Source organism: Octopus sinensis, linkage group LG3 (genome assembly GCF_006345805.1).
Source record: "Octopus sinensis linkage group LG3, ASM634580v1, whole genome shotgun sequence".
NCBI lineage: Eukaryota > Metazoa > Mollusca > Cephalopoda > Octopoda > Octopodidae > Octopus > Octopus sinensis.
The window spans coordinates 139583605-139609822 of NC_042999.1; the positions used below are offsets into that span (position 1 = coordinate 139583605).

At 36.1% G+C, this 26218-nt stretch overlaps 4 protein-coding genes across 5 annotated transcripts in view; all 4 read right to left on the minus strand.

The window, feature by feature from the left end:
• Window positions 1-10751, minus strand: part of LOC115209897 (transcription factor Ken-like) — a 36284-nt gene extending 25533 nt beyond the window's left edge. Inside the window, exons 1-2 of the mRNA XM_036501401.1 lie at window positions 10431-10751; window positions 8839-8929 (exon numbers count right to left, since the gene is read on the minus strand). Of these exons, the coding sequence (XP_036357294.1) occupies window positions 8839-8917 (79 nt within the window). The 5' untranslated portion in view covers window positions 8918-8929; window positions 10431-10751. The remainder of the gene's footprint in view (window positions 1-8838; window positions 8930-10430) is intronic.
• LOC115209543 lies at window positions 5419-8830 on the minus strand. The gene is made up of 4 exons (XM_036501403.1): window positions 8691-8830; window positions 7400-7509; window positions 6961-7303; window positions 5419-6475 (listed from the first exon to the last, which is right to left on the minus strand). Exons 2-4 carry the CDS (start codon window positions 7507-7509, stop codon window positions 5501-5503), a joined length of 1428 nt encoding a protein of 475 aa, XP_036357296.1. The 5' UTR covers window positions 8691-8830; the 3' UTR covers window positions 5419-5500.
• Window positions 10752-16340: 5589 nt separating the features above from the next.
• The window catches only part of LOC115209898, a 46865-nt gene continuing 36987 nt past the window's right edge, over window positions 16341-26218 (minus strand). Inside the window, exon 7 of the mRNA XM_036501402.1 lies at window positions 16341-17091. Within this exon, the coding sequence (XP_036357295.1) occupies window positions 16418-17091 (674 nt within the window). The 3' untranslated portion in view covers window positions 16341-16417. The remainder of the gene's footprint in view (window positions 17092-26218) is intronic.
• LOC115209900 lies at window positions 19813-26214 on the minus strand. 2 transcript variants are annotated; one of them, XM_036501407.1, is made up of 4 exons: window positions 25914-26214; window positions 22305-22399; window positions 21834-21926; window positions 19813-21489 (listed from the first exon to the last, which is right to left on the minus strand). In XM_036501407.1, the coding sequence occupies exons 2-4, from the start codon at window positions 22383-22385 to the stop codon at window positions 21241-21243; spliced, it is 423 nt and encodes a 140-aa protein (XP_036357300.1). In that variant the 5' UTR covers window positions 22386-22399; window positions 25914-26214; the 3' UTR covers window positions 19813-21240. The 2 variants fall into 2 exon arrangements, with proteins under 2 accessions (XP_036357300.1, XP_036357299.1); XM_036501406.1 differs by lacking the exon at window positions 25914-26214 and having other exon boundaries at window positions 22305-22352.

Below are 26218 nucleotides of genomic sequence, written 5' to 3' on the forward strand. Positions count from 1 at the left end.
GTAAATATTTATATTCAAGTAAAAGAAACCATGAAAATTGGGTGTAATTTCATAATGTAATTTTTGGAAAAGTGGTGACGTTATGATTAACTAACAGACCACTATACCTATTGTTATTTGACACTATAAAAACCCGAGGGTGCTCTTTGGTCACAGATGATCCCTGGTCAAATAGTTTTGGGGTCAAAAGTGTTCCAAAAGTCATAAAAGGTGAAAGACATTTTGAATAATGTTGCCCTTAAATACGCTGTCAAAAAAAAAAAAATAAAAAACTAGAACTGGAATACCTTTGAATCCGCACAATGTGGGCATAGCAAACAAAAAGTTGGGAGGGGTCTTGTAACAACGCTTCATGCCAGACATGTTTCTAGAACATAGAAGTTGTAAGCATCTTTTAATAGCGACTTGACATTCAAGTTATCTTTCAACATCACAAAGACACATATATCAAGGAAATTTAATTGTAACACAAACCTTCAGCCATGAACAACACAACCAAAGCACTGAAAGTAACTATAAATGCTGGACCTCACAATTACTATTTGTCTCTTAAGCTAAACCTCATTATATCATTGCCAAAACTGCACTACAAAGACAGGGATTCCTCTTCAAGGTCAGCAAATACTTTAGCTGACCACTTACAAAGCTTAAGGAAGCCCAACATAGGAGAACTGCTCACAGTTGACATACCAGATATGAAGATCAAATATGTGCAAAATTTAAGTAATTCCATTCAAATTGTTACTTCCCTGCATTACTCCCGACAGAATTTACTGGGTGCTATTTTCATGCCACCATCAGTAGTTTATAATATTTTATTATGTCCCTTCACATTCCAAATTCAAATCTCTACTAGGCTGACACTGCATTTCCTCCTTCTAGCATCCGTTTACACCAAAGATGATCCTAAAAGCCCATGACAGAATCACAAGGCATTTCTGTTCACACTGCAATTTCATCATCACCTACTGATGATGTGAGAAACTTGTAGTGAGAAACTTGATTCAAACTTCATTTATTTCACAATGATATTTAATTAATCTCTCTCTCTATCTATATATATAACTGAGAATGTGTGTCTGTATGTGTGTATCACTAAAACTCGAGAACTACCCAACCGATTTCCTTTAAACTTTACACATTCCTTTCTTAGGGTCCATGGAGTGTCATGGGCCAAAAAATATTTTCAACTTCTTGCCTAATGCGAGCAAGGAGCAATCTCATAGACTGTTTCAGTATTACATGTCAAAAGTAAAACAATAGCATCTCTGTTGTAATGAAATTTAATAGTTTCATTTTTATCACTTTGACTATGTATATATACTTGTTTGTTAAATCGCAGTATGTGTATAATGACTAATGCATACATTTTCACAATTCTCAACCGATTTTCCCCAAATCTTACAAATATATTGTGTCCCAAGGATGGTCATGCATTATAACATTTTGCCCAGAACTTCCACGAAAATGGACATAGTTTTTTGTATGTAGGATCTTCCATACTTTTTTAATCCGTTTTACAAAAGTGAAAGGGTTTTGTCTATTCATTTACTCCGACTGTCCACCTGCGCGGTGATCCTGTCAGGAAACAGAATTTGGAAGCTGTCATTTTGTTTTCATGTAAATAAATGTTTATGTTAATTTAAAAGTTTTATAAAAAAATCTTATTTAGCACAACACGTATTATGTCTCCGGTAATTTTCTTCCATGTAAAAAAATGTTATGTTAATTTTTAAAATTTTCCAAATTCGTTAAAGGTACATAGTTTTTTTGTGTGTATGGTTTTCCATACTTTTTTAAACTTATGTCGTCGTATATGGCATTCTAGAATATTTATGATTGATTAAATTGACTAGGAACACTGTACGCAATGAATATCCAATACAAAACAATTTTAATTTCAATATTTAAGCTGCATTGACCTTTTGGCAAGCTTACCATTACCTATTCTGAGTTACTTGAAAGGTGATGTTCCATTTCCTCTCTTCTATTTGTTAATACCTTTGTTTACCTACCAATGTGCTGTTTCACTTTAAGGATGCTTATTTTGCCATCCATTATGAAATTTCGATTGTTGTCCATTGTTTCAAATACGTTTTAGCATTGAAGTTCTAGCCTTGGATCTTTTCGGTTTGAACGGCAGTTTTTTCTCGCGGTGTCATGAAATTGTCACCCATAATTATGACCCTAGTATCGATCTATTGCATTTCAATCTGTTTTAGGGTTAGGGGTGGTGGGAAGGGTATCTTTTTTCCATCAGAAATTTAAATAAACCCAATCTGTTTCTGAAACGAGGGACATATTCATACGGCACAGAATGTTTTCATCTCAATAGACGTATTTGATTGGTTGAAATTGCAGAAAAAAACAACAAATATCTTTAAAACTATAGAATTTTCTCAATAAAGCCAAGAGAAAAAGATGTTTTATAAATACATTCTACCCGTATACGAAGTTTAAAATTTTTTAGTTACCTAGAAATTATGTTAAAAACTGCCGTTCAAACCGAAAAGATCCCTAGCCTTTTTTAAACAATCACATGATTCGTCCCAAAGAATTAACCTTTAAATAAGTGTTTTGCTACCGCTAGCGAAAGTTATACATATCTTTCAGAAAGCTCCAAACCTATTTCATTTTACGCGGCATTCACTGTTACCTTATGCGCAAGCTATGTGGAAAGACATAATAAAGTGACTTTTGTTAGCTTATAATAGAATCAATAATCACTTGGTACACTAAAACCTATTTTCCTTTTCCAGATAATAGAAGCATGCCACCTAAAATGAGAGCATACATTGGCATAAAGTCTTCTGCAGCAGTACTGACAGGCTAAGGAAACTGAGGACCAGAGGTCCTGCACGAAAAAGCTGCAACTACTCCAGAGCAGCGTGAAACTTATCGAGTGCATGCTGCTGATGCAAGGGTCACAGAAACCCCATAAAAGTGTGCTATTCGTCAGGCACGCAATGCTGCATCAACCCATTTCTTTGCAAGAAGTACATCCATGCCCCTGACCTCGTTAGTGTTCCCTGCCCAGAAAATCTTGTACCTGTGTTCTTTGCCTGTGAGGAACCTAGCAGAACCTCCTCTCCATCTTACTTCTTGGAGGCAGCACAAATCACCTCTGTTCAAAACTAACCAAAAATTTATTAATCGAACTAGCTGCCAAGAACATGTCATAGTGCGCACCATAGCCTATTCAGTTTCCTTAAGTGTTTAGTCACAGTGGGTCTATCAGCAGTGTCTCTGTGAACAGTTGAACAGAGAGCTCTGTCACTGATGAAATTCCAATCCAATATGGACCTGAAATTTGTCCAATTGATATTTTCTTTCCTGTCACAAAAATATAGTGCATATATATATAGAGAGAGAGGTTGCTTACATCTGTCTTTTATATAAAATTTTGGCTAAAGATATTTCAAATGTTTAAGAATCATTGTCAATGTTTTAAATGTACACATATACTGATCTAACCTAAGGGCGAATATTTAGTAACACAAAGAGCTATTTTCCAAGGCATGTGCCACTAAACATTGATATATTCAATAACAAATATTTCTGTACATGAGTTGCCGGTATGATGTCTTCATTGAGCTGAAGACAATGGAAATTGCACAAATTCCATTGAGATTTTCAACACAAAGATATTTATTTTTATCATTAATAAACTAGCTATTGTTGTTACTGCAAACGTTGGAAAAGATATTTACACCATATGACCTACATGAAATAATTTGATAATTTCTTGCAGCTAGATGGTTTAACTGAATTATTATTGGCATCACCAGCCATTGGTCTTAATGTTAGTCACACAGTTTGCAGCCAACTGGTTTTAAAGTGAGAACCTCTACAGCTTGCCAGTGGCAAAAAAGGCTCTATTTACAACCATATCTTTTGAAGAGAAAACAGTGCTAGAAGATGGAATTGTTAATAAGATCCTGTTTTGCAAAATATTTGAATGGTCAGTTCCTTAATGATATCATCAATAACAGAGCAAATCGTGTTCATATAGTTTGTTTTTGCATCAGATACAGTGATCTGCGTTCAATTTCTAAGTGTGTTGGGACTTCCAAATATTCCTTCAACTTTGTAGTACAGAACAGCACTGAAATAAAACACTGCTGACCCAACAGCAATTTATTGAGTAAATCAAACTCTCAGATGTCATATAAACTCTGGTATTATTTTGTTTGGCTGATCATTCTAATAAAGTCAAAAATTTACAGAAAAGAATCCACGAGACTAGTTTAAAATATGTTTTAAAAATCCTTAATTAAAGCATCTCCCCTGTAATCTTTCAACTATCCTTGACAAAGATGTAGAAATTGACCGACTTTTTAAAGATATTCTTACTGATGATTACCAATTCACAGAGGCAGAATATGTGAAAGCATAGACATTCTTGAAGACTAGTGAGATCTGTGTTAAACATGGAGTAGCTCCATGAGTAGTGGACTATGTTTTAGTTGATAGCATTGTATTACGTTACAGAGAGAGATCTATTTCAGATCTATTTGTTCCAAAAACTGTAACAGGATGTATCAACCATTTTCAGCCTGTTAAAACCTCTGCTGGAGTTTCAGCAGAACAAATTTCGAGAGAAACAGACAGCCATAAACATATCTTGGTTCTGAGTAGGATCAGCAAAGGAGTGAGGAACAGAAAGCTCCCAATAATCATGAGTTTCATTGGTTTTAAGAAAGTATTTTTTACAGCTCATTGAGGAGGACTTGTCTGTATTCTGAAAAGATATGACAATCCTGTGAAACTAATGCAAGCGATCAACATGTCATGCATGAAGGCTCAAGTGAAGATCAACTTGCCTGACAGTGAAATGTCTCCAACATCTACGCCGCGGGGAGATAGTCATGCTCCCTCCCTTTCTATTATTCAAACATATTGAAAATTATGTAGAGAAGCACTGAGGTCACACTGCAGTCAAGAAATGGAGTTTATTATGAGTCAGATATTAGTTGTTAATCTTGGCTGTGTCAATATCTCACTTGCCTTAAATACTGCTGAGCAAGCTTCAAAATCCTGCTTGCAGTTAATACAGAATACATAAAAGTAGAACTATTCTTAAAGAAAACCACTGATCTGAACTTCAAACACCAATGACACAGTCATGGATAAAAGCACTGGAGAAGCCCTCCTGGTAGCAGAAGGATTCCAATTCTACAGGGCTGGATTTCATCTTTGGCGACTTCTTGGCAGCAGCACTGCTACCACCACTGTTATTGTTAAATCACCCAACTCCTAATAGTACAAAGGTAATAAATGAGGATAATAACAGGTTACATCTAGCAGCAGTAGTCAACAAACAACAAGTTTATGTAGACAATATTGAAATTTATCAACAATTTATCACAAGACAAAAAACTCTTCTGTATTTTTCATTAGAAAATAAAACAAGGCAGGTATTTCAAAAATTATTTATTACAAAACTAAAGCTCAATTTATCAGTGTGTATGTGTCTGTAAACTGAAAACTATTTCTGATATCAAGTAAAACCATCTGTTTTATATAAACCTGTATTTTTGACATTGGTAACTTGTGTTGATGATAATGGTAATCTGTCCCCTTCTGCTGTAAAAAGTCCTACAGGATAGACATCTTCATTGCTACCACAAATCACATTGTTGTCAATTAACTGAGTTGTTGTTGTCCGATTTAGTGATTTAGAAGAGTCTTCTCTTATGAGTCTAGATTGAGAACACAGTTTTTCTTCACTATATGACACAGGAGATAAGTCAGAAACTGGAGAACTTTCAAATACATTAGATTTTAATTTGGGTGATGTTCCATATATCTTATTTGTTGTTGCTTTGCTATTTGTGGTATCTGAAAATGGTAAGCTAAAATCTGTAGTCGATACAGCTATAGAATTCAAAGGAGTGTTTAGTGCCCGAGAACTATCTGAAACTGAACTAGATGTTGAAGCTCTTTTATTCATTTGACCATATTCGTCATCATCAGGTCCTACAGGCTCGATTTTTACAGTGGGAAGAATAACAGAACCAACTGGAGAGTTGCTATCCTTAGTGTCCGGAGATGCAGCCTCAATCTTTTGCTCAAAGAGTCTAACTGTATCTTCTTTAAGTTCTGCTAATTCATTTTGAGAAACCTCCTGCTGTTTAATATCCTCAGTAGGAACAGCTGAAATATTAGATGGCATCTGCCTGGTATCATCAAATGCAGTGACTGTTGAAGCAATTTGCTGACGTGCTCCACGCAGAAGATGAACATCACACATATTTTGTAAATCTTTCATGTCTAATTGTTTTGCAATGACTTTTAGCTGTTGTAAAATATTAAGATCAAGATCTAATAGTCCAGTATACATGTATTCAACAAAAGCCATTAAAGTTTCTGTGCTTACTTCAGGAAATTTCACTTCAAAAAACTGAGAAGAGATGTATGTACTAATTACTGAGAACAGTTTTGGAGACACAGCAGACAAGACTATTTTATGGACCTGAAATATAGTAAATGATAACAGTATGTTTATAGCATACCAACAATAGAATGACAGACACTTAAGAAACATGTTTATAAAGTAGAAAAATGTAGGCTTATGTTTTTCCAATTTCTACAAAACCTATTGACTACCAAAAGTGTCAAGCCACTGGAAGTTAATTTAAACTTCACTTATCTCAAAGAGTTATTTCATTAATACTTTAATTAAATCAACTCCATTTTCTTTTTCTGTAAAATATTCTATTCTATATCAGTAACCAAATGTTTGAGAAAAAGTTATTTTCAATGATGGAATCGTAAAACTAAAGGCTACACCTATGTTTAAGAAATATAGGGGGGAGTAGAATAAAGAATATCTTGATATTAAGCACATTAGAAATTAAGCATAATCTTTTAGACTTACAAGCAAAATTTTTTACCTATCATGATGATGTCATTAGAAACAGTTTCTAACTGTGAAAAAGTTTACAACTCTATACTTACCATCACAGTAGATGAGCCATTGCTAATACTAGCATCACATAATTTTCTACTTCTCCACATAGATGCTAGGTTAGACATCACATAACGTTGATGACTAGTAACTAGCAATTTTCGTTTCAGTAAATCTTTTTTCCTAATTATTGATTTAGATACAGTTGTTTGATTCGGATCTTTCACCAGCTTTGATTTGGATGGAGTTATTTGAAATGGTGAAGTCAACACCTGACCTGGCTTTGTAATATTTTGCGATGCTTGTGCTAAACTTGAATCTTGCTGGACTGGCATTTTAGTTGGATGTACACATTTTGAAATCTTTGGAGTTGATAAAGCACTGTTCATTTGCCTAAAATGAAAATTTGCAATTAATTCAGAAGAAATGTATAAGAGAAAAATAGTAACTCAATAGCATTGTCAAAATACCATTTTAGTCATCACATACCATCTGTCATGTGATTGCTGATTTCTTAACATTTGATTCTTGTGTTGCTTCTTCAAGTGTTGCTCCCCAAGGTGCTGTATTTCTTTCTTTTTTTCCTGTGTCATTTTCATCTGAGTGTTGAGGAAGTGAGGCACGATCACAGAAAGAAATAAAAAGATGAAAGACTAATGAATTCATTTAAATGGAAATAATTGAGACTGTGATGAATGGATAAGTTATTTTAATGAAAATGTCAATGATAACTGAAAATTCTTGTTTGTAAGGCTGACAAATAATGCTTAATTACCATATTGAAACTTCCACTAAGACAAAATGGAATCTGTCAGTCACATATGTCTATAGCAAATCTCAAAAGCATTCAAAATCAATCTGAACAAAGAATCTCTACTGAATTCTAAAACTGAAATGAGAATGGAGCTGGATGTTATACTTATCCTATTCTAAAATCTGACATGATGGTAGCATGTTGTAATTTGACTTCAACATCAAATATATAGTAACTGCTGCTACAATTCACACAGACTTTCTCTGCTAGATTTTTTGCAGAAAATTTTTCAACATTGTAATTCCTGATTGAATTTACAATTGATTCAGTTGTATTTTTATCATATACATTAATTCCAAAATTATACTCAATTTATATGGATAGTGATTCCTCAACACTTTATAGTGTACATGATACTGTATTACAGGTGCATATTTTTGATAATACCAGATAACGAAGTACTGAGCACACTAAGTTGGCTTGTCCACTGATGTTTATCAGTTGCACAGCTCCTAACCCTGACATGGAGATTCATGGAAGCATACAAAGTATGACTGAGCCTTAATTCATGATTTTGTTGAGCTCATTTATCATCATCATCATCGTTTAACGTCCGTTTTCCATGCTAGCATGGGTTGGACGGTTCGAACGGGGTCTGAGAAGCCAGGAGGCTGCACCAGGCTCCAGTCTGATCTGGCAGTGTTTCTACAGGTGGATGCCCTTCCTAATGCCAACCACTCCGTGAGTGTAGTGGGCACTTTTTAAGTGCCACCAGCACAGGTGCAAGGTGAGGCTGGCAATGGCCACGATCGGTTGGTGCCAATTCTTAATGAAAATTGTGGAGAGGCTGTAATACTAAAAGTTGACATCACAAGAAACTTCATATCATAAACCTTCTTAATACATTTATCCTACATATATCCTTGGACTCTGAAATGAATTGCAATATCAATGACCTTGCAAATAAATTCCATAAGCAGATCTTTGTTATATTTCTATTGGTGTGTGATGCTTAAGAATGTATACCTGATATCTACCTTGAGAGTTGTACGATAAGTTCTTGCCCTCTGTTTCTGAACTTCTAATCTTGCCTGCCTTTGTTCCACTGTTTCTGCCTGCCGAAGAGCAAATTGTCTTTGTCTCTTATCTTGCAATCTTAATTGTTTTTCTTCTGTGCTTTCCCTTTTCCGTCTTTCTCTTGCCCTCTGAGCAGATTTGGTGAGACGGCCCAGTGATGATCGTTTGGTACGCATAACTTCATTACACTAGAAAAAAAAATGTTGCATTAAATGAGAACACTGACACATTTTCTAGACATCCAAAAAAAATAGTACAATATCTGGAAAGACTTCCGCCCGTCCCCACCCCAATTTTCTCCCAAAGTTGTTTATTTAAAAATAATTTTTTTGCCAAAAACCCCCGTTTTCGGAAAATTGTCAAAAGTCGGCATTCTTAAATCCCCCACTTCCCCCCAATTCTTCAATTTTTACTTTTTCCCCCAACACTAACCCTTACCGTAACTACTAAAATGTTTTAAAATTTTTGTCCAAATCACAATGTCTGTATTTTTCCGCATATTTAGAAAAGAGGTTTTATAAAAAATTTTGGAAATTCTCTTCAGAATCATAATCTTCGTACTTTCCTCTATAATTTGATAACAAAAATTATGAAAAAAAGTAAAAAAAAGAAGGAAATGGGAGTGGGAATTTTAAAATGCCTATTTTTGCCAATTTATTTTGCAGATTCGTATTCCCTTTAGTCGAAAAGGGATTTTGTGTAGGAAAAAAAAAATTAGAAAAAAGGATGGCTGAGGGGAGATGGGCAGAAGTTTTGCCCAATATCTTTTAAACAGAATGTTACAAGCCACAGAGTATACCAATAATTCTTTCCTAATTACGTCAACAGAAAACTAGTATTTATATGAAGATTCCAACTAAAATATTAGTATATAGTCTTCACTTTGCACAATATTGAAAGCAGCGAGCTAGTAGAATCGTTAGCACACCGGGTAGAATGCTTCGTGGTATTTCGTCTACGTTCCAAGTTCAATTTCCACCGAGGTCGACTTTGCCTTTCATCCTTTAGGGGTCGATTAAATAAGTACCAGTCACGCACTGAAGTCGATGTAATCGACTTAATCCCTTTGTCTGTCCTTGTTTGTTCCCTCTATGTTTAGCCCCCCATTGGCAACGAAGAAATATATATCAGTCTTTATAAACGGAGAGTAATGGATTAGCTCCCCTTGAAAACTATTACTGGGGTTTTCTGAAAATACGCCCAGGCTGTTAAATGGAAAATACTATTTTATAAAACTATTTTTCGGTTTAAATAACCGCCTACCTATAATAAGCACTCACGGGCACTAATATGGAAGTAAAATATTTCACGTAGGAAAAACAAAGATATTCTCAAAAACCAGATTTATTTTATACGATTCCACTGCACTTCTAACGTTTCAGTTATCAGATATATTGGCATAAAGAAACTGAAAGAGCTTTAAAAGAAGTAGCATATTAAAAAATATTCTGAAGTTAACAATGGATCTATTAGGAAATATTGAAAATTAAACTGTTGGAAACATGACTAGAAGCCTCGTATGAACAAATAATGTCCTTGGGCATTTATGGTAGAATAGTAACCGAATAATTTAAAGTTAAATATCACGAATTTCTTCATTTGTTGCTGGGCCATAATTCACATCAGAGCTAATTTCACTTGTATCTCATCTTCTTCAATTTTATCATTATGTGCATCTGGTGCATTTACCTCAGGGCCAGACAAAACATCCTGTAAACATGAGTTTAAGAGGCTATGTTCTACAGTCTATCCACGAGGAGCAATTCCACAACATTCAAAAGCACGCTTTATAGTTTCTCTATTAAAAGTGGCAACAGCTTGGGTCACAAAGTTCATTATCTCTTGATAAGGTCTTTTGTGATATCCTTAATTTGTATACTCCTTTTTGTCATTTGAAAAACTAATTCTCCCATTCAGCAGGAAGGGCTTTCTTGAAAGGACCAATAATTGATACATCTAACGGCTGCAAGTAAGATGTTGTTTTAGGAGGTATAAGTTTAAGAATTGTATTCCTACGTTTGAACACTTCTAGGAGCTCTGTTTTCTTGTGCACTGAGCATCCATCCATGAATAACACTGAATTTTGAGCATGACATAGTTGTGCTGTTCTCTGCCCAAACACTTTGTCAGCCCACAGCTGCATGAGTTCATGTGAATGATCCCCCGTTGGAGACTGTTAAGTAAATATTCTTTAGGACATTGATTTTAGGCATGTTTTTTCAATCCTTTAAGGATAATCATTGTTTACAACACCTTTCCTGCAGCATTAACACACAACACAGCAATAAAACGAGCTTTGGTAGCACCACAGTGGCTAGCATCTACATGTTAATTGTCAACAAAGTCTGTGGTTGTTGAACTCAACATGTCAATGTATAGATGTTTCATCCATATTATAAATTTGGTCAGCATCTTTATCTGCTGTTAATACTGGAATGCTATCTAGACAGTCACTGGCGATTTGTGCCTTTTGTGACGTAACGTCACGGAAGCTATGTTTTTTTGTTGTTGTTTTTTAAAAAAAAGAGAAATTGTTCTATCGTCTTCATTAATAAATAAATGTCCAAATATCAGGAAAATTTGTACTGCACAGCAGAGGGTAAGTATGAAAATAAATATGCAAAAAGTAAAAAATAGGATAAAATATACTATTTCTGAGATATTACGGGTACACACAAACATCTCTAGAGTTTTAGTATTATTAAGATGTAGAAATATCAATTTTTTTTATTTACCACAAAGACAGTTGGATATTTTTACGATATTTCATTTTAGATGTATTCGTTAGTTAAGGAATTCAAGTTCTGAATTCGCTGTTTTTCTAGATTTTCTATGCATTATATTTAATTAAGATATAGCATCACATATATGTAGAAGATAGTTACATGGTACAAATATTATTTACTAAAGCACGGCAGGCATGATTGACCATTCATCGCAAAAAAAAGACAATAGGGTAACTAGGAGAAAACAAAAGAGTTATAATATTTAAGATGTGAAAATAATAGAACCACATTAGACGATTTTCGAGTATTTCATAATGATGTAAACAAATTAAACCTACCCGAGAGGGTCCGACAGTAGATAAAATGTTCGTTTCCAGATCCTCCAGGTTCGATAACTCTCTTAGTTTATATTTTTCTTCAGCACAGAATGTTTTTTTTATTTTATTGTGGTGTTATTATATTAGTGCACAGTTAGCAGTGAACCTCTTCACAGCGTGCGGTTTGCTAATGCCACGCTGTCTGTTTGACTGACATTACCCAAATTTCCCAACTTTAATTCCAAATAACATTAGATTCTTTAATTGGTTGATCGTAATCAAAATTCAGAGTTGTATTGAAACACCAAAATTGAAAGCAATCGGAGCAAAATTAAGGGGGCTCATTTTGCGAATGAGAAAGACTAGATCCTTTACCGTTTTACAAACTTAAACTACAAAATTGGACAAAACCTTTTCAGTTTGACGAGCAGATTTAAAAAATAATTTCTTTGTAACTAAACACTTTTAAACTTCGTATACTGGTAGAATGTGTTACATAAAACATTTTTTCTCTTGGCTTTCTTGAGAAAATTCTGTAGTTTGTAAGCTATTTGTTGTTAAATTTCTTGCATTTCGGCACTTTCAACCAAGCAATGACGTCTATTGAGGTGAATACAATTTCTGCTGTTGTTTGTCAACAACTTCCTGCGGTCTCTATTTAGTTTGTCACTGTTATTTATGACATATTTCATATTAGTAACGTTCGTATGAATAAAAGATTGTGGGGGAAGGGTTTCTTTTTTCTTCTGAAATGTAAATAAACCCATAAGAACACCGCCGGAAGTTCTTGTTGAACTTGTTGACAAACAACAGCAGAAATTGTATTCACCTCAATAGACGTCATTGATTGGTTGAAATTGCCGAAATGCAAGAAATTTAACAACAAATAGCTTACAAACTACAGAATTTTCTCATGAAAGCCAAGAGAAAAAGATGTTTTATGTAACACATTCTACCAGTATACGAAGTTTAAAAGTGTTTAGTTACAAAGAAATTATTTAAAAAATCTGCTGGTCGAAGCGAAAAGATCCTGCAATTGAAAATATTTAAGAGATAAAAGGGAAAAAAAGATAGAAAAAAACAAAAACAATTTACCACCTTGAGTTGAAAAGTTGGGGGTGCTGGGAAACCTCTCTAATGCCTATTGAGGCACACCAGCTGCATTGCCATGGGTGATGGCAAGGCTGATGCGCTGGAACAGCCAAGTGCTCTCACAAGCTTCAACAGTCACGTCTGCAAGGCGAGTTGCCAGTGAAAACAGGTATCTTGCAGTTAGTGGTGTGACCCCACCAAACATCTCAAACACCACAGGATGGAAAATGTAGCTGGCTGACAGATCGTGGTATTTCAGAATTTTCTTCCACTTGGCTGCTGAAGCTGTAGATCTCAACCTGACCACAGCTTCCAGGATGTGAGAAGAAGCAAAGGAGTCGCTAACTGTGACATCTCAGACAAGGCATCTTCCTAGCGACCAGGGGCACAGGGTGAGGCTGTCACGTCTTTTCCCATCACATCTGGACAATCCAGATGGTTCCAAGATGGAGGGGATGTTTGCCTGGGACAAGTTCCTCTTGAGCATCAAGTTCAACTCTGTATGATGCACGAAGCGACCAGCATTTAGGTGGCTAGAAAGGGCATGGAGGTGTGTGGAGTCGACTCCACAGGCCGCAACAGATCAAACCCATGCATATGTCAGCTCCCACTCTGAGGGCAATTGAGACACAAGCTGAGTAGGCCACCAACATTAGCCACAGGGATGGCATCAATCCAGTCACCTGAGTATTTGACGCTAGCAGACAGTAAGCGGCATCTAGAAACTTGGTCCGACTGGTTGAAGAGGGAGTCAAAGGTGGCCTTCAAAATTATGTTGTCCCAAGCTTTCTGATTCTGACAATCCTCAACCTTCTCAGGAGCAGACAAGCCCAATTCCCTCCATTGTTGGAGAACTTCATCCAACTCTCTGTTAGAACTGGTCCATGTTGGAGAGGACAGGATGTTGCTCACCAGGGTGGGGCAGGTGGAGGAAAGGAAGCAGAGGAGAGAGAGGGACGAACACTTACAAAGATCCCGACCTCCAAATTGCTTGGGCAATGCAGCCTGATCACAGGACCTTGTAGAGACTTACTACATGTGATGGCATTCACCCGGGGTGGGTTGAGCCGGCTTCTTCTCTGGACCTGACGGCATCACGATCCATGGCGGCCCATGCTCGATGGTCCTGTGTGAGGTCACTGGAGATAGCGAACCATTCACGGTTCCATCTGCGCAGACTGACTACCTGCAGAGCTGAAAGTTTGGAGAGGTTCTCCTTTATCGTCATTGCCCAGGTCTTCAGCTGCCCACCTGTGCATTCGCGCAGGTGGGCAGTGGAGCTGGAAAGTGGAGTGGAAGGAGGACGTCATGAATCAGCTCTCTTTGAACACTGGGCCGCATGGCTGAACCACCTTAAGTGCCATTGTAGAAGCACTGAAGGGAGAGGTCGGAGACTCAGGCGATGACGAAGACCGACTGTAGGAACCCGATCAATGCGTCGGCAGTGAAGAATGCAGCAGAGACAGTCATTGTCGAACACCTCCAGCCTTCACTGACCAACTACCCTCATAGGCCATGTTTCACAACCATAGAGGAAGAAAACATGGATAGTCTTTCAGAAAATAAAGACTATGAAAATTGTCCTTATTTAGTACATCATTTGCTATGTTTGGAAGGCATTGATAAACTGAGGAGTTAAATATATATATAAAGACATCAATGATTAAGATTAACTTCAGTTTCCAACCACAATTATGTAGTCAAAGACCTAGCACCCTAATATTAGAGTCATTAAGCCTTCATAATATATTTTGTAATGTAAATTCTAAGCATTAGAAGGGTTAGTGTTAGGAAGAACATCCAGCCATAGAAACCAACCCAAAACCGATGATTGTTCAACATCCCCGGGCCTTACCAGTTCTTGTCAAGCCATCCCACCCATGCTAGCATGGACAACAGGCATTAAATAACAATGATGATAATGGTGGTGGTGATCTTTTTGTATATTAAAATAAACAATTTAATACAAATTTATATTGATATATTCATTTTTATGTAAATTTATATCAAATAAAAAATATCTTCAGTGCCATTTATACATAAGGCTATCTTACCAGATAGTGGCTCTCATCCTAATCATCATCATCATTTAGCGTCCGCTTTCCATGCTAGCATGGGTTGGACGGTTCAACTGGGGTCTGTGAAGCCAGAAGGCTGCATCAGACCCAGCACGGGGGCCAGGCGAGGCTGGCAATGTTCTTCATAATACATCTTATATATAAATATGATGATATTTTTTTAACACAGATTGCCATTTGTCAAAATGTGTATTATACCATACAAATAAGAAGATATTTTTTAGAACACTTGTAAAAACAAATGTCAATTATCCTTGACAAAGATAAAGAAATTGACCAAGTTTTTAGCGATACTCCTATTGATGATTGCCCATTTACAGATGCAGAGTATGTGAGAGCATGGACATTCCTAAAGACTGGTGAGAGCTGTGGTAAAGATGGAGTAGTTCTTAGAGTACTGGACTATGCTTTAGTCGACAGCATTATATTAAGTTACCTCAAAAGCAGAGAGGGATCTATTTCAGTTCCATTCTTAGCAAGAACTGTAACAGGATGTATGTCTACCATTTTCAGCCTGTTAAAACCTCTGCTAAGGTTTCACAGAACAAATTTCAAGAGAAACAGACAGCCATAAACATATTTTGGTTCTGAGTAGGATCATGAAATGAGTGAGGAACAGAAAGCTCCCAATAATCATAAGTTTCATTGGTTTTAAGAAAATATTTCTTACACTTCATTGAGAACTTGTCTGCATTCTGAAAAGGTATGACAATCCTGAGAAGCTAGCGCAACCAATCAAGTCATGCATGAAGGCCCAAGTGAAGATCAACTTGCTTGACAATGAAATGAATGTCTCCAACATCTGCACCGCTTATGCAGCAGGGAGATAGTCATGTTCCCTCCCTCTCTATTAATCAAAGATATTATTGAAAATTATGTAGAGAAGCACTGAGGTCACACTGCAGTCAAGAAATGGAATTCATTATGAGTCAGATATTAGTTATTGGTCTTGGCTGTGTCAACATCTCACTTCCCTTAAATACTGCTGAGCACGCTTGTAAAATCCCACATGCTGTTAATACTGAATACATAAAAGTATAACTATTCTTAAAGAAAACCACTGATCTGAACTTCAAACACCAATGATACAGTCATGGGTAACAGCAATGGAGAAGCCCTCCAGGTAGCAAAGGATTCCAATTCTACAGCGCTTAGATCTCATCTTTGTTTGGCGACTTCTAGGCAGCAGCACTACCACCACTGGTATTGTTAAATCACCAAACTCCTAGTAGTACAAAGGTAATAAATGAGGATAACAACAGGTTACATCTAGCAGCAGTAGTCAATAAAGAACAAGTTTATGTCAACAATATTGAAATTTATCAACAATCTCTCACAAGACAAAAAACTCTTCTGTATTTTTCATTAGAAAATAAAACAAGGCAGGTATTTCAAAAATTATTTATTACAAAATTAAAGCTCAATTTATCTGTGTATGTGTGTACTGAAAACTATTTCTGATATCAAGTAAGGCCATCTGTTTTATATAAACCTGTATTTTTGACATTGGTAACTTGTGTTGATGATAATGGTAATGTGTCCCCTTCTGCTGTAAAAAGTCCTACAGGATAGACACCTTCATTGCTACCACAAATCACATTGTTGTCAATTAACTGAGTTGTTGTTGTTCGATTTATTGGCTTAGAAGAGTCTTCTTTTATGAGTCTAGATTGAGAACACAGTTTTTCTTCACTATATGACACAGGAGATAAGTCAGAAACTGAAGAACTTTCAAATACATTAGATTTTAATTTGGGTGATGTTCCATATATCTTATTTGCTGTTGCTTTGCTATTTGTGGTATCTGAAAATGGTAAGCTAAAATCTGTAGTGGATACAGCTATAGAATTCAAAGGAGTGTTTAGTGCCCGAGAACTATCTGAAACTGAACTAGATGTTGAAGCTCTTTTATTCATTTGACCATATTCGTCATCATCAGGTCCTACAGGCTCGATTTTTACAGTGGGAAGAATAACAGAACCAACTGGAAAGTTGCCACCGTTAGTGTCCAGAGATGCAGCCTCAATCTTTTGCTCAAAGAGTCTAACTGTATCTTTTTTAAGTTCTGCTAATTCATTTTGAGAAACCTCCTGCTTAATATCCTTAGTAGGAACAGCTGAAACATTAGATGGCATCTGCTTGGTATCATCAAACGCAGTGACTGTTGAAGCAATTTGCTGACGTGCTCCACTCAGAAGATGAGCATCACACATATTTTGTAAGTCTTTCATGTCTAATTGTTTTGCAATGACTTTTAGCTGTTGTAAAATATTAAGATCAAGATCTAATAGTCCAGTATATATGTATTCAGCAAAAGCCATTAAAGTTTCTGTACTAACTACTTCAGGAAATTTCACTTCATAAAACTGAGAAGAGATGTCTGTACTAATTACTGAGAACAGTTTTGGAGACACAGCAGACAAGACTATTTTATGGACCTGAAATATAGTAAATGATAACAGTATGTTTATAGCTTGCCAACAATACATTAATAGACACGTAAGAGTCATGTTCATAAAATAGAAAAATATAAGTTTGTTTTTCCAACTTTTACAAAAGCAATTGACTACCAAGTCACTGGAAGTCACTGGAAGTTGATTTTAAACTTCATTCATTTCAAAGAGTTATTTCATTAATACTTTAATTAAATCAACTCCATTTTCTTTTTCTGTAAAATATTCTATTGTATTTTAATGACTGAATCATAAAATTTTCTGATAATAATAAAACTCAATTGAATTCTATCTATAACTTCTGATAAGGGCATAAAAGATTTTATGACTAATTTATTATAACAGATTTATCTAAGAATTGCACCAGCAAGAAAATACAAATCAACTAGACCTACCTTTAAGAAATATAGAGGGGAGTAGAATAAAGAATATTGTGATATTAAGCACATTAGAAATTAAGCATAATTGTTTAGACTTACAAGCAAAATTCTTTGCTTATCATGATGATGACATTAGAAATAGTCTATAGATGTGAAAAAGTTTACGACTGTATACTTACCATCACAGTAGATGAGCCATTGCTAATACTAGCATCACATAATTTCCTATTTCTCCACATAGATGCTAGGTTAGACATGACACAATGTTCGTGACTAGTAACTAGCAATTTTTGTTTCGGTAAATCTGTTTTTCTAATTATTGATTTAGATACAGTTGTTTGATTTGGATATTTCACCAGCTTTGATTTGGATGGAGTTATTTGAAATGGTGAAGTCAACACCTGAGCTGGTTTTGTAATATTTTGCGATGCTTGTGCTAAACTTGAATCTTGCTGGACTGGCATTTTAGTTGGATGTACACATTTTGAAATCTTTGGAGTTGATAAAGCACTGTTCATTTGCCTAAAATGAAAATTTGTAATTAATTCAGAATATATAAAAGAAAAATAGTAACTCAATAGCATTGTCAAAATACCATTTTAGTCATCACATACCATCTGTCATGTGATTGTTGATTTCTTAACATTCGATTCTCGTGTTGCTCCCCAAGGTGCTGTATTTCTTTCTTTTTTTCCTGTGTCATTTTCATCTGAGTGTTGAGGAAGTGAGGCATGATCAAAGAAAGAAAGAAAAAGATAAAAGAATAAAAATTTCAGTTCAATGGAAATAATTTGGACTGTGATGAATGAATAATTTAGGTTAATGAAAATGTCAATGATAACTGAAAATTCTTGTTTGTAAGACTAACAAATATTTGAATTGCCTCATTGAAACTTTCACTAAGAAAAAATGAAATCTGTCAGTCACATAAGTATATGGCAAATCCACAAAAGCATTCAAAATCACCTGAACAAAGAATCTCTACTGAATCCTAAAACTGAAATGAGAATGGAGCTGGATGTTATACTTATCCTATTCTGAAATCTGACATGATGGTAGCATGTTGTAATTTGACTTCAACATCAAATATATAGTAACTGCTGCCACAATTCACACAAGACTTTCTCTGGTAGATTTTCTGCAGAAAATTTTTCAACGTTGTAATTCCTGATTGAGTTTACAATTGATTTAACAGTAGCTTCATTAAATTTGTATTTTTATCATATACATTAATTCCAAAATTATACTCAATTTATAATGGATAGTGATCCCTCAACACTGTATAGTGTACATGATATTGTATTACAGGTGCATATTTTTGATAATACCAGATAATGAAGTACTGAGCACACTAAGTTACTTGGCTTGTCCACTGATGTTTATCAATTGCACAGCTCCTAACCCTGACATGGAGATTCAAGGAAGCATACAAAGTATGACTGAGCCTTAATTCATGATTTTGTTGAGCTCATTCTTAATGAAAATTGTGGAGAGGCTGTAATACTAAAAGTTGACATCACAAGAAACTTCATATCATGAACCTTCTTAATACATTTATCTATATCTATAAAACAGTCCTTGGATGAAAATTGTATGCACATTTTGCTTTGACGGTTAATGGCGGCCAAACCGAGGCTTGGATCAAGTTGAAACTTGGCAAGGATACTAAATGCATGGTGAGGATGAGACCTGTGATGGTTAAAATTCGCAAGCTATAAAGATGTGGTTGCTATGGCAAAAAGAGTGATTTTTTTATCGATTCAAGGGGGCTCAGAGCCCCTCTAGGTTTGTGCGATTGGCTTTAAATGCCCAGTGGCATGCACTGCAGGCTGTTGTGCTTAATAAACATACATTTTGTCACAAAATTCCGGCTACTAGGAAACAATTTTTCATTGTGAAAAAATGATTGCTTTTTGCCCTCATTTTCTTTTTAATTTCTTACTACTTACATTGTTGGCATTTTCAGAAAAAAAAATTACATCTACATGTAGCCCTTCAGAAGGGCTATCATGCACATTTTTCTCCTTTCTTGCAATATCCAATGGCAATTTGAAGGCTGAATGTGCTGTTTTACAGCCATGCAACAAAGTCACTGCAATTCCGCTTGATGCAGCTGCCAAAGCGATTCTCCTGTCTTTTCGCAGTTTTGCAAGTAGAAGGTTGATGACAAATGTTTTGCCTGTGCCACCCGGAGCATCCAAAAAGAAAAGTGTACCTTCATTTGAAATGACACTGGAAAAATTCTGTTGTACGCGAATTGCTGTTCAATCAAATGTTTGGATTCATTTCGAGCCAACATTTTGGTTAATTCTTTAAGGTTGTAGTACAATTCCGTGATGTATTCTGAATCTAAAATGCCATCTCTGTAGACAGGGTTTGGAATACCGAAATGAGATACATCGTCGAATCCAGCAGCTCAGAGACGCCTATCGATATAAAGGAGCGCCTTGTTGTAGATTTCATTGTTGTATTCTCTTGCGTGTAGTCTTCACAAGATGTCCTCCGACATGCTGTTTTTGTGCGTTTCCCACAGCTGTAGGGGTTCGCTTACATTGCAGAATCGCAGCATACTGCAGAACAATCACCGCATCTCCGTCATGCTCCATTGCATCGTGAAGCTGTGTGTATTCAGCAGCTCAGAGCTCCTTTGGTGAGTGCAGATGTAGAACAGACGTTTGGATTCAATTTTGGCATACATGTCAACAAAGAACTGATTAGTGACATCTTTGAACCGTAGCAGCTTGTTGAAATCGTTATCCCGAACCATCATTCGGTAGGCATAAAATGCCTTGCAAGAAACTTTTTTGCACAGGAACTCAAGTTGTTGGGTGTATCTGTTGTATGTGGAAGTGGTAGCCGTCGTCACCACGCAGAAACAAGAGTGAATACTGAAGACAGTTGTAGGAGCGGTGGGTTTTGGAGACAAATGACAATCGGTTACTTCGGTGTTGGAGAACAATGTCGCGGGTGCTGTGTTCTTTGTCAACCATGATGGCTGCAATTTCGCTGGTCGTCGAAGCGTTGAACCTTCGAGGATGTTCGCCGGTGGTGTTTTGTCAGCTCGGATGACCAGTTTCATTTCAGGTCTGGAGTCCAAAAATTCAGTAGCAACTTTCAGATCGTGGACATATGGATGGGTTTCATGAAGCATTGTTTGAAGTTCTTCAATGACGCTGCCATTAATGGACGCATTTCTGCTGCATCTAAGGGATAGTTCTTCTTCATTTCTGCCCATGAAGACTTGCATAAATCTCGGCTCCTCTCCTTGCTGTGGTCGAAGTTTCCAATCAAGTGGTAACACTGGCCTTGAATTTTTTAATTGTAAAGTTTTTCTCTGGGCCTGGTTTGATCAGTTCGAGAAGTGCCAGCGACATCTGTATTGTCGATGTTTGTTCTAGCATTTTGTCCATCCCTAATACCGAAAGACGTCATCGCGAAGCAGGAATTGTACTTCTACAAATTCTTGCGAAATAATTTCCCGTGGTCTGAGTTACCGGTGAGAAGATCACAGAGTAATTGAGGAGGCTCAGCCAGTGGCTCAAGATTAACTTTGGTCCCGGAACAGCAAAGGCCCGGAGTCTCACATTTCCACTTTTTGGCTCCACAGAAGTTGCACGCTTTGTCCATCTTTCCGATAGACACATCAGCTCGACTGGCGTAGTCATAGGCAGGGTCGTAGTTGAAGGCAACCGAGGAAACGAACTGTTGACCAGGAGAATTATAATTCATTTTAATAAAAGCATCAATTTAAAAAAAAAATAAAGTAGTAACAAATGAAAATTTAGCACAAAAAATGTGGAGGCTTCTAAATAAATGTTCAAATGTAAAAGATACAAATATAGACGGCGAATTAAAATAAAGCACAGTTCAGATATAATAAACGTGCATTAAAAATTGAAATTGTTGTAGGTTAAGTAATACAGGAACCGGAAAAAGATTGTTCAAATAATCGACCCATGAAATTTGTAGTGTGTTGATTGGGTAAATCGTTTTAGAAAATATTTAATGAAATATTTATTTAAAAAATTTTAATTCAAAAAACGTACATGATAAGCACAAAGCAAATGCTTGATGGCGGGTTCTCTTTTTATTTGCTCCATCGGCGAGTTTTGGGCGGTTGAGGATTCCAAGGAGTGAGCCTTCATGGAGAAAAGGTGGAAAAAAGCAATGTGCTTAAAAAATTATTAAAGATAGGGGTGTATCTAGTCAGTTTTTCTCAGTAAATTTCAAAAGAACGAAGAGCTCATTAAAATTTAATGTATAAAATATGAATACATTTTGTTTTTGTAATTGGCAGTTAAAGCATAGAAAAAATGTGCTTTAAGTATAGCTTAGAAAAATGGAGAAAAAATAGTGAATGATGGATTATTTTAATGATTTTAATGTTGTCAGTAAAGTAAAATGTAAAAAAATAAATTTTAAAAAAAGGAATCTGATCACCAGAACGTGAGCGAATAGCCCATATCAGAAGTATTTTTCTTTTGGGTAAAAAGGCTATTTATTAATCAAAAAATTACCCGAGCATGTGCCTTCCTCTTTCGCAATTTCCTCATTCTAGCTCGGTGGTTTGATAAGTTGGAGCGCTTACGCATAGGCATATTGAAAAGCAAATCTGAAAAATAAAATAAATATTTTGAAACCAAAAGATGATTTGGTTTACAATGAGAAAAGGAATAAAATAGTTGAGAAGGGATTCAAAATCTGGACTTCGGAATGTATATGTATATATATATATATATATATATATATATATATACTAGCTTAAGGTGACCCGCTCTATGCGCGGGTAAGAGTGTGGTTGTTACTTTCTGTTGCCCTCCTTTCAGCACGTAAAAAGCACCATCCGAACGTGGCCGATTGCAGCGCCGCCTTGACTGGCTTCTGTGCCGGTGGCATGTAAAAAGCACCAACCGATCGTGCCGGCGGCACGAAAAAAGCACCCACTACACTCACAGAGTGGTTGGCATTAGGAATGGCATCCACCTGTAGAAACACTGCCAGATCAGACTGGAGCCTGGTGCAGCCTCCTGGCTTCCCAGACCCTGGTCAAACTGTCCAACCCGTGCTAGCACGGAAAACGGACGTTAAACGATGATGATGATGATGATGATTCTCCCTCTTTGTTTCTCTCTCACTTTTCCACTCTCTTACTTTTCTTTTCTCTCGGACTCTCCCTCGCTTTCTCTTACTCTGTATCTTTATCTATCTCTCTCCCATTTATAAACAACAAAAGATCTTGAGTAAGTTGAGAAATAAAATATTTTGAAAGACCAATCATAAATATCAGGCAGTGACAACGGAAAGGTCTGCTTCAAGGCAGACAGCAAAACACTAACATTTAAAAGGGACAGACGAACTTGCGAGCTGAATAAAAATAATAAAATATTGGAAACCAAAGTTTGAAGGGATAGAATCTGAGGATAGTAGAGTCACCATGGCTGGCATTTCTTAACGACAGACAGCAACGTATTGACAGTTTAATGGCTGGCGTAAAATTTTGAACTTGATGTAAAAGAAAATTCCTAAACACCAAGTTTTGAAGTGATTCTTTCTCACGACAATAGACTCACCATGGCAAGCATTCAAAACTTCTTCATCATGGACAGCAACACATTGACGATTAAAAGGCTGGCGCAAATTTTTTAGCCTGATGTAATAGAGAATTCCTAAACACCCGCTCCTTTAAATTTTAATCCCCTTCCAGCCCCATTTAGACCCCTTTTCACATTTTGGTTAATATAACCCGATTTCATTCGGGTCTACTGGGGCCACATTTTATAAGATGAGGAATTTTGTCCTAGAGGTCACGCCTTTCATTTGAGGAAAAAAATAGTTGTCATGCAAGCTTGCCACCACTTTTAACATAGGTGTGCATATTTTCAGCTCAACCGACCACATAATGCACACATTATATATATATATATACGTATGTGTGTGGTGTGTGTGTGTGTATGTGTGTGTGTGCACGCATTATATATACAAATGTGTACAAATTATATATATATATGTATAAATTAAATTAGAGATAAAACCACTAATAGGCAAATCAAACAGTGAAAAACATAAACCAAAACATAAAAATAAAAAATATAATATACAAAATATATAAAATATAAAATTGAAAAATTTAAATTATTTAAATATAAAATAAAAATTATTAATTTATATTTATAATTTTTTAAAAAATATATATAACTATCAAAAAGTATGAAAAAGTTTAATATACATAAATACAGATACACACACACATATAGAAATTAACCCAATAAATATCTGATTCATAATATTTGTTCTCATGATTGTGTGGTGGTGATGGTGGTGACGATGATAATTCTCTCTATGAATGCAGACAGACGTAGAGAGAGAGAGTGTGTGAAAGCGCTGTCGAAGGCGGGGAGGGGGGAGATATAGAACGCCATGACACGACGTTATAAAGAGAAAGTGAAGGTAAGGGAGTTAGACGCCGTGAAGCGACGTTATATATAGAAAGTGATGGGAAGGGAGGAAAGAGAGTGGGTGACGGAGGAAGACAAATACATAAAAGAATGAGAGTAGACTTGTCAAAGTGAGTTTTTGGCCCTAACAACGACACCTTTTAAGATGGGGATTTCTAACCTAGCCCACTAATATCCTCACCTCATTTTACATGTCCCTGTAAAATTTGGAGTCAATCTGACGGGATCTAGTGGCCTTTAACCCGTTCTCAATGCCAAAACCAGACAAACAAACAAACTTTTCGCATTTCAGATTTATAATATAGAGATATGATGAAGCTTCTTTGCTGGAGTCAACATGAGAAAATAGTAAAATATAGTTTCAAACCCTGCCAAAATCAACCCATACCATTTTAGTAATGAGTTCAATTCGAAATTTATGATTTTGTATCAAACTTGACTACCCGTGACCCATTGGGTCACCTGGAAGAGTGTTTCTTCTTTTCCAGTTTATTTCGCATGCGTTCAACGAAAGTGACATCATGCGTAACAGGCTCTTTTCCCCCCAGAAAAGGAAAGATTTGGCTGCTACATCTTGCATGCCCTGCCACCACGTAACAGGTATTTCGGGTCCTTTGTCGCAAATAGCAGGGCGTGCTAGAAATAGAAGCCAAATCTTTGGCGCTGAGATACGTTGAATACACTCGGAAAAATATTAGTAATTGTATTCCCTTGGAGTGATCTTTCTAAGAACTGTCATCCAGATCAACTAGTTTTGTTCGTTAATTTCCGTAAGAAAAGCTAAAAATATTTTTACTCCGCAGGGGAAAAGGGGGGTTTCTGTAGAAAAAAAAACCGAAAGGGGGTGCGGTCCATGTCCTTTACTTCCGCCCATTTTTGAAATCACATTGAGTTAAGTATTTTTAAATGATTAAAATATTGTGTATGTCAAAGAGTCGAAATTTTCTTCTTTTTTGTTGTTGTTGTTCTTAGAGAGTACGAACGCTGCGTGTGTATATGTCACAGGTGGCGGACGTGTGTTCGTGTTGCTTTGACACATGACATTCATTATATGTGTGTGTATTCAATGAGCGTAGTCGTCACGTAAGCCATATTTTTTTGATTTGTTTTGTTTTTCAAAAACAGAAATTGTTCTAACGTCTTCTTTAATAAATAAAGGTCCTGATATTTATCAGGAAAACTTGTACTGCACTGCAGAAGGTAAGTATGAAAATAAATATGAAAAAAGTAAAAAATAGGATAAAATATACTATTTCTGAGATATTTCGGGTACACACAAACATCTCTAGAGTTTTAGTATTATTAAGATGAAGAAATATCAATTTTTTTATTTACCACAAAGACAGTTGGATATTTTTACGATATTTCATTTTAGATGTATTCGTTAGTTAAGGAATTCAAGTTCTGAATTCGCTGTTTTTCTAGATTTTCTATGCATTATATTTAATTAAGATATAGCATCACATATATGTAGAAGATAGTTACATGGTACAAATATTATTTACTAAAGCACGGCAGGCATGATTGACCATTCATCGCAAAAAAAGACAATAGGGTAACTAGGATGAAACAAAAGAATTATAATATTTAAGATGTGAAAATAATAGAACCACATTAGACGATTTTCGAGTATTTCATAATAGCAAAGTGATGGAAACAAATTAAACTTACCCGAGAAGGTCCAACAGTAGGTGAAATGAGCGTTTCTAGATCCTCCAGGTTCGATAACTCTCTTAACTTTTATTTTTTTCTTCAACGCAGAATCTTTTTTTTATTATATTGTTGTTTTATTATATTAGTGCACAATCAACAGTGAACCATGGGAGGGGCAGTGTTGCACCCGCACTCCTCTCCAGGCTGCTGAGTGTCGGTTGTCGTAGATGCAGACTGGTGATTGAGCAGTTCGGAGAATTGGTCCTGCCATCGGCCCAGCTGGTCACTGAGGTTGGTAATGACCGCGCCGTTCCAATCATGGA

What these genes read in the sequence shown, in the direction of transcription:
- LOC115209900 (XM_036501406.1), bottom strand. Translation starts at nt 21,034, where the DNA reads ATGCAAGTCTTCATGGGCAGAAATGAAGAAGAACTATCCCTTAGATGC.
- LOC115209543 (XM_036501403.1), bottom strand. Translation starts at nt 7,509, where the DNA reads ATGAAAATGACACAGGAAAAAAAGAAAGAAATACAGCACCTTGGGGAG. An exon ending in CAGCAATCACATGACAGATG is followed by an intron (nt 7,304 to 7,399) that starts GTATGTGATGAC and finishes TTTTCATTTTAG; the next exon opens with GCAAATGAACAGTGCTTTAT. An exon ending in ATGGCTCATCTACTGTGATG is followed by an intron (nt 6,476 to 6,960) that starts GTAAGTATAGAG and finishes ACTATATTTCAG; the next exon opens with GTCCATAAAATAGTCTTGTC.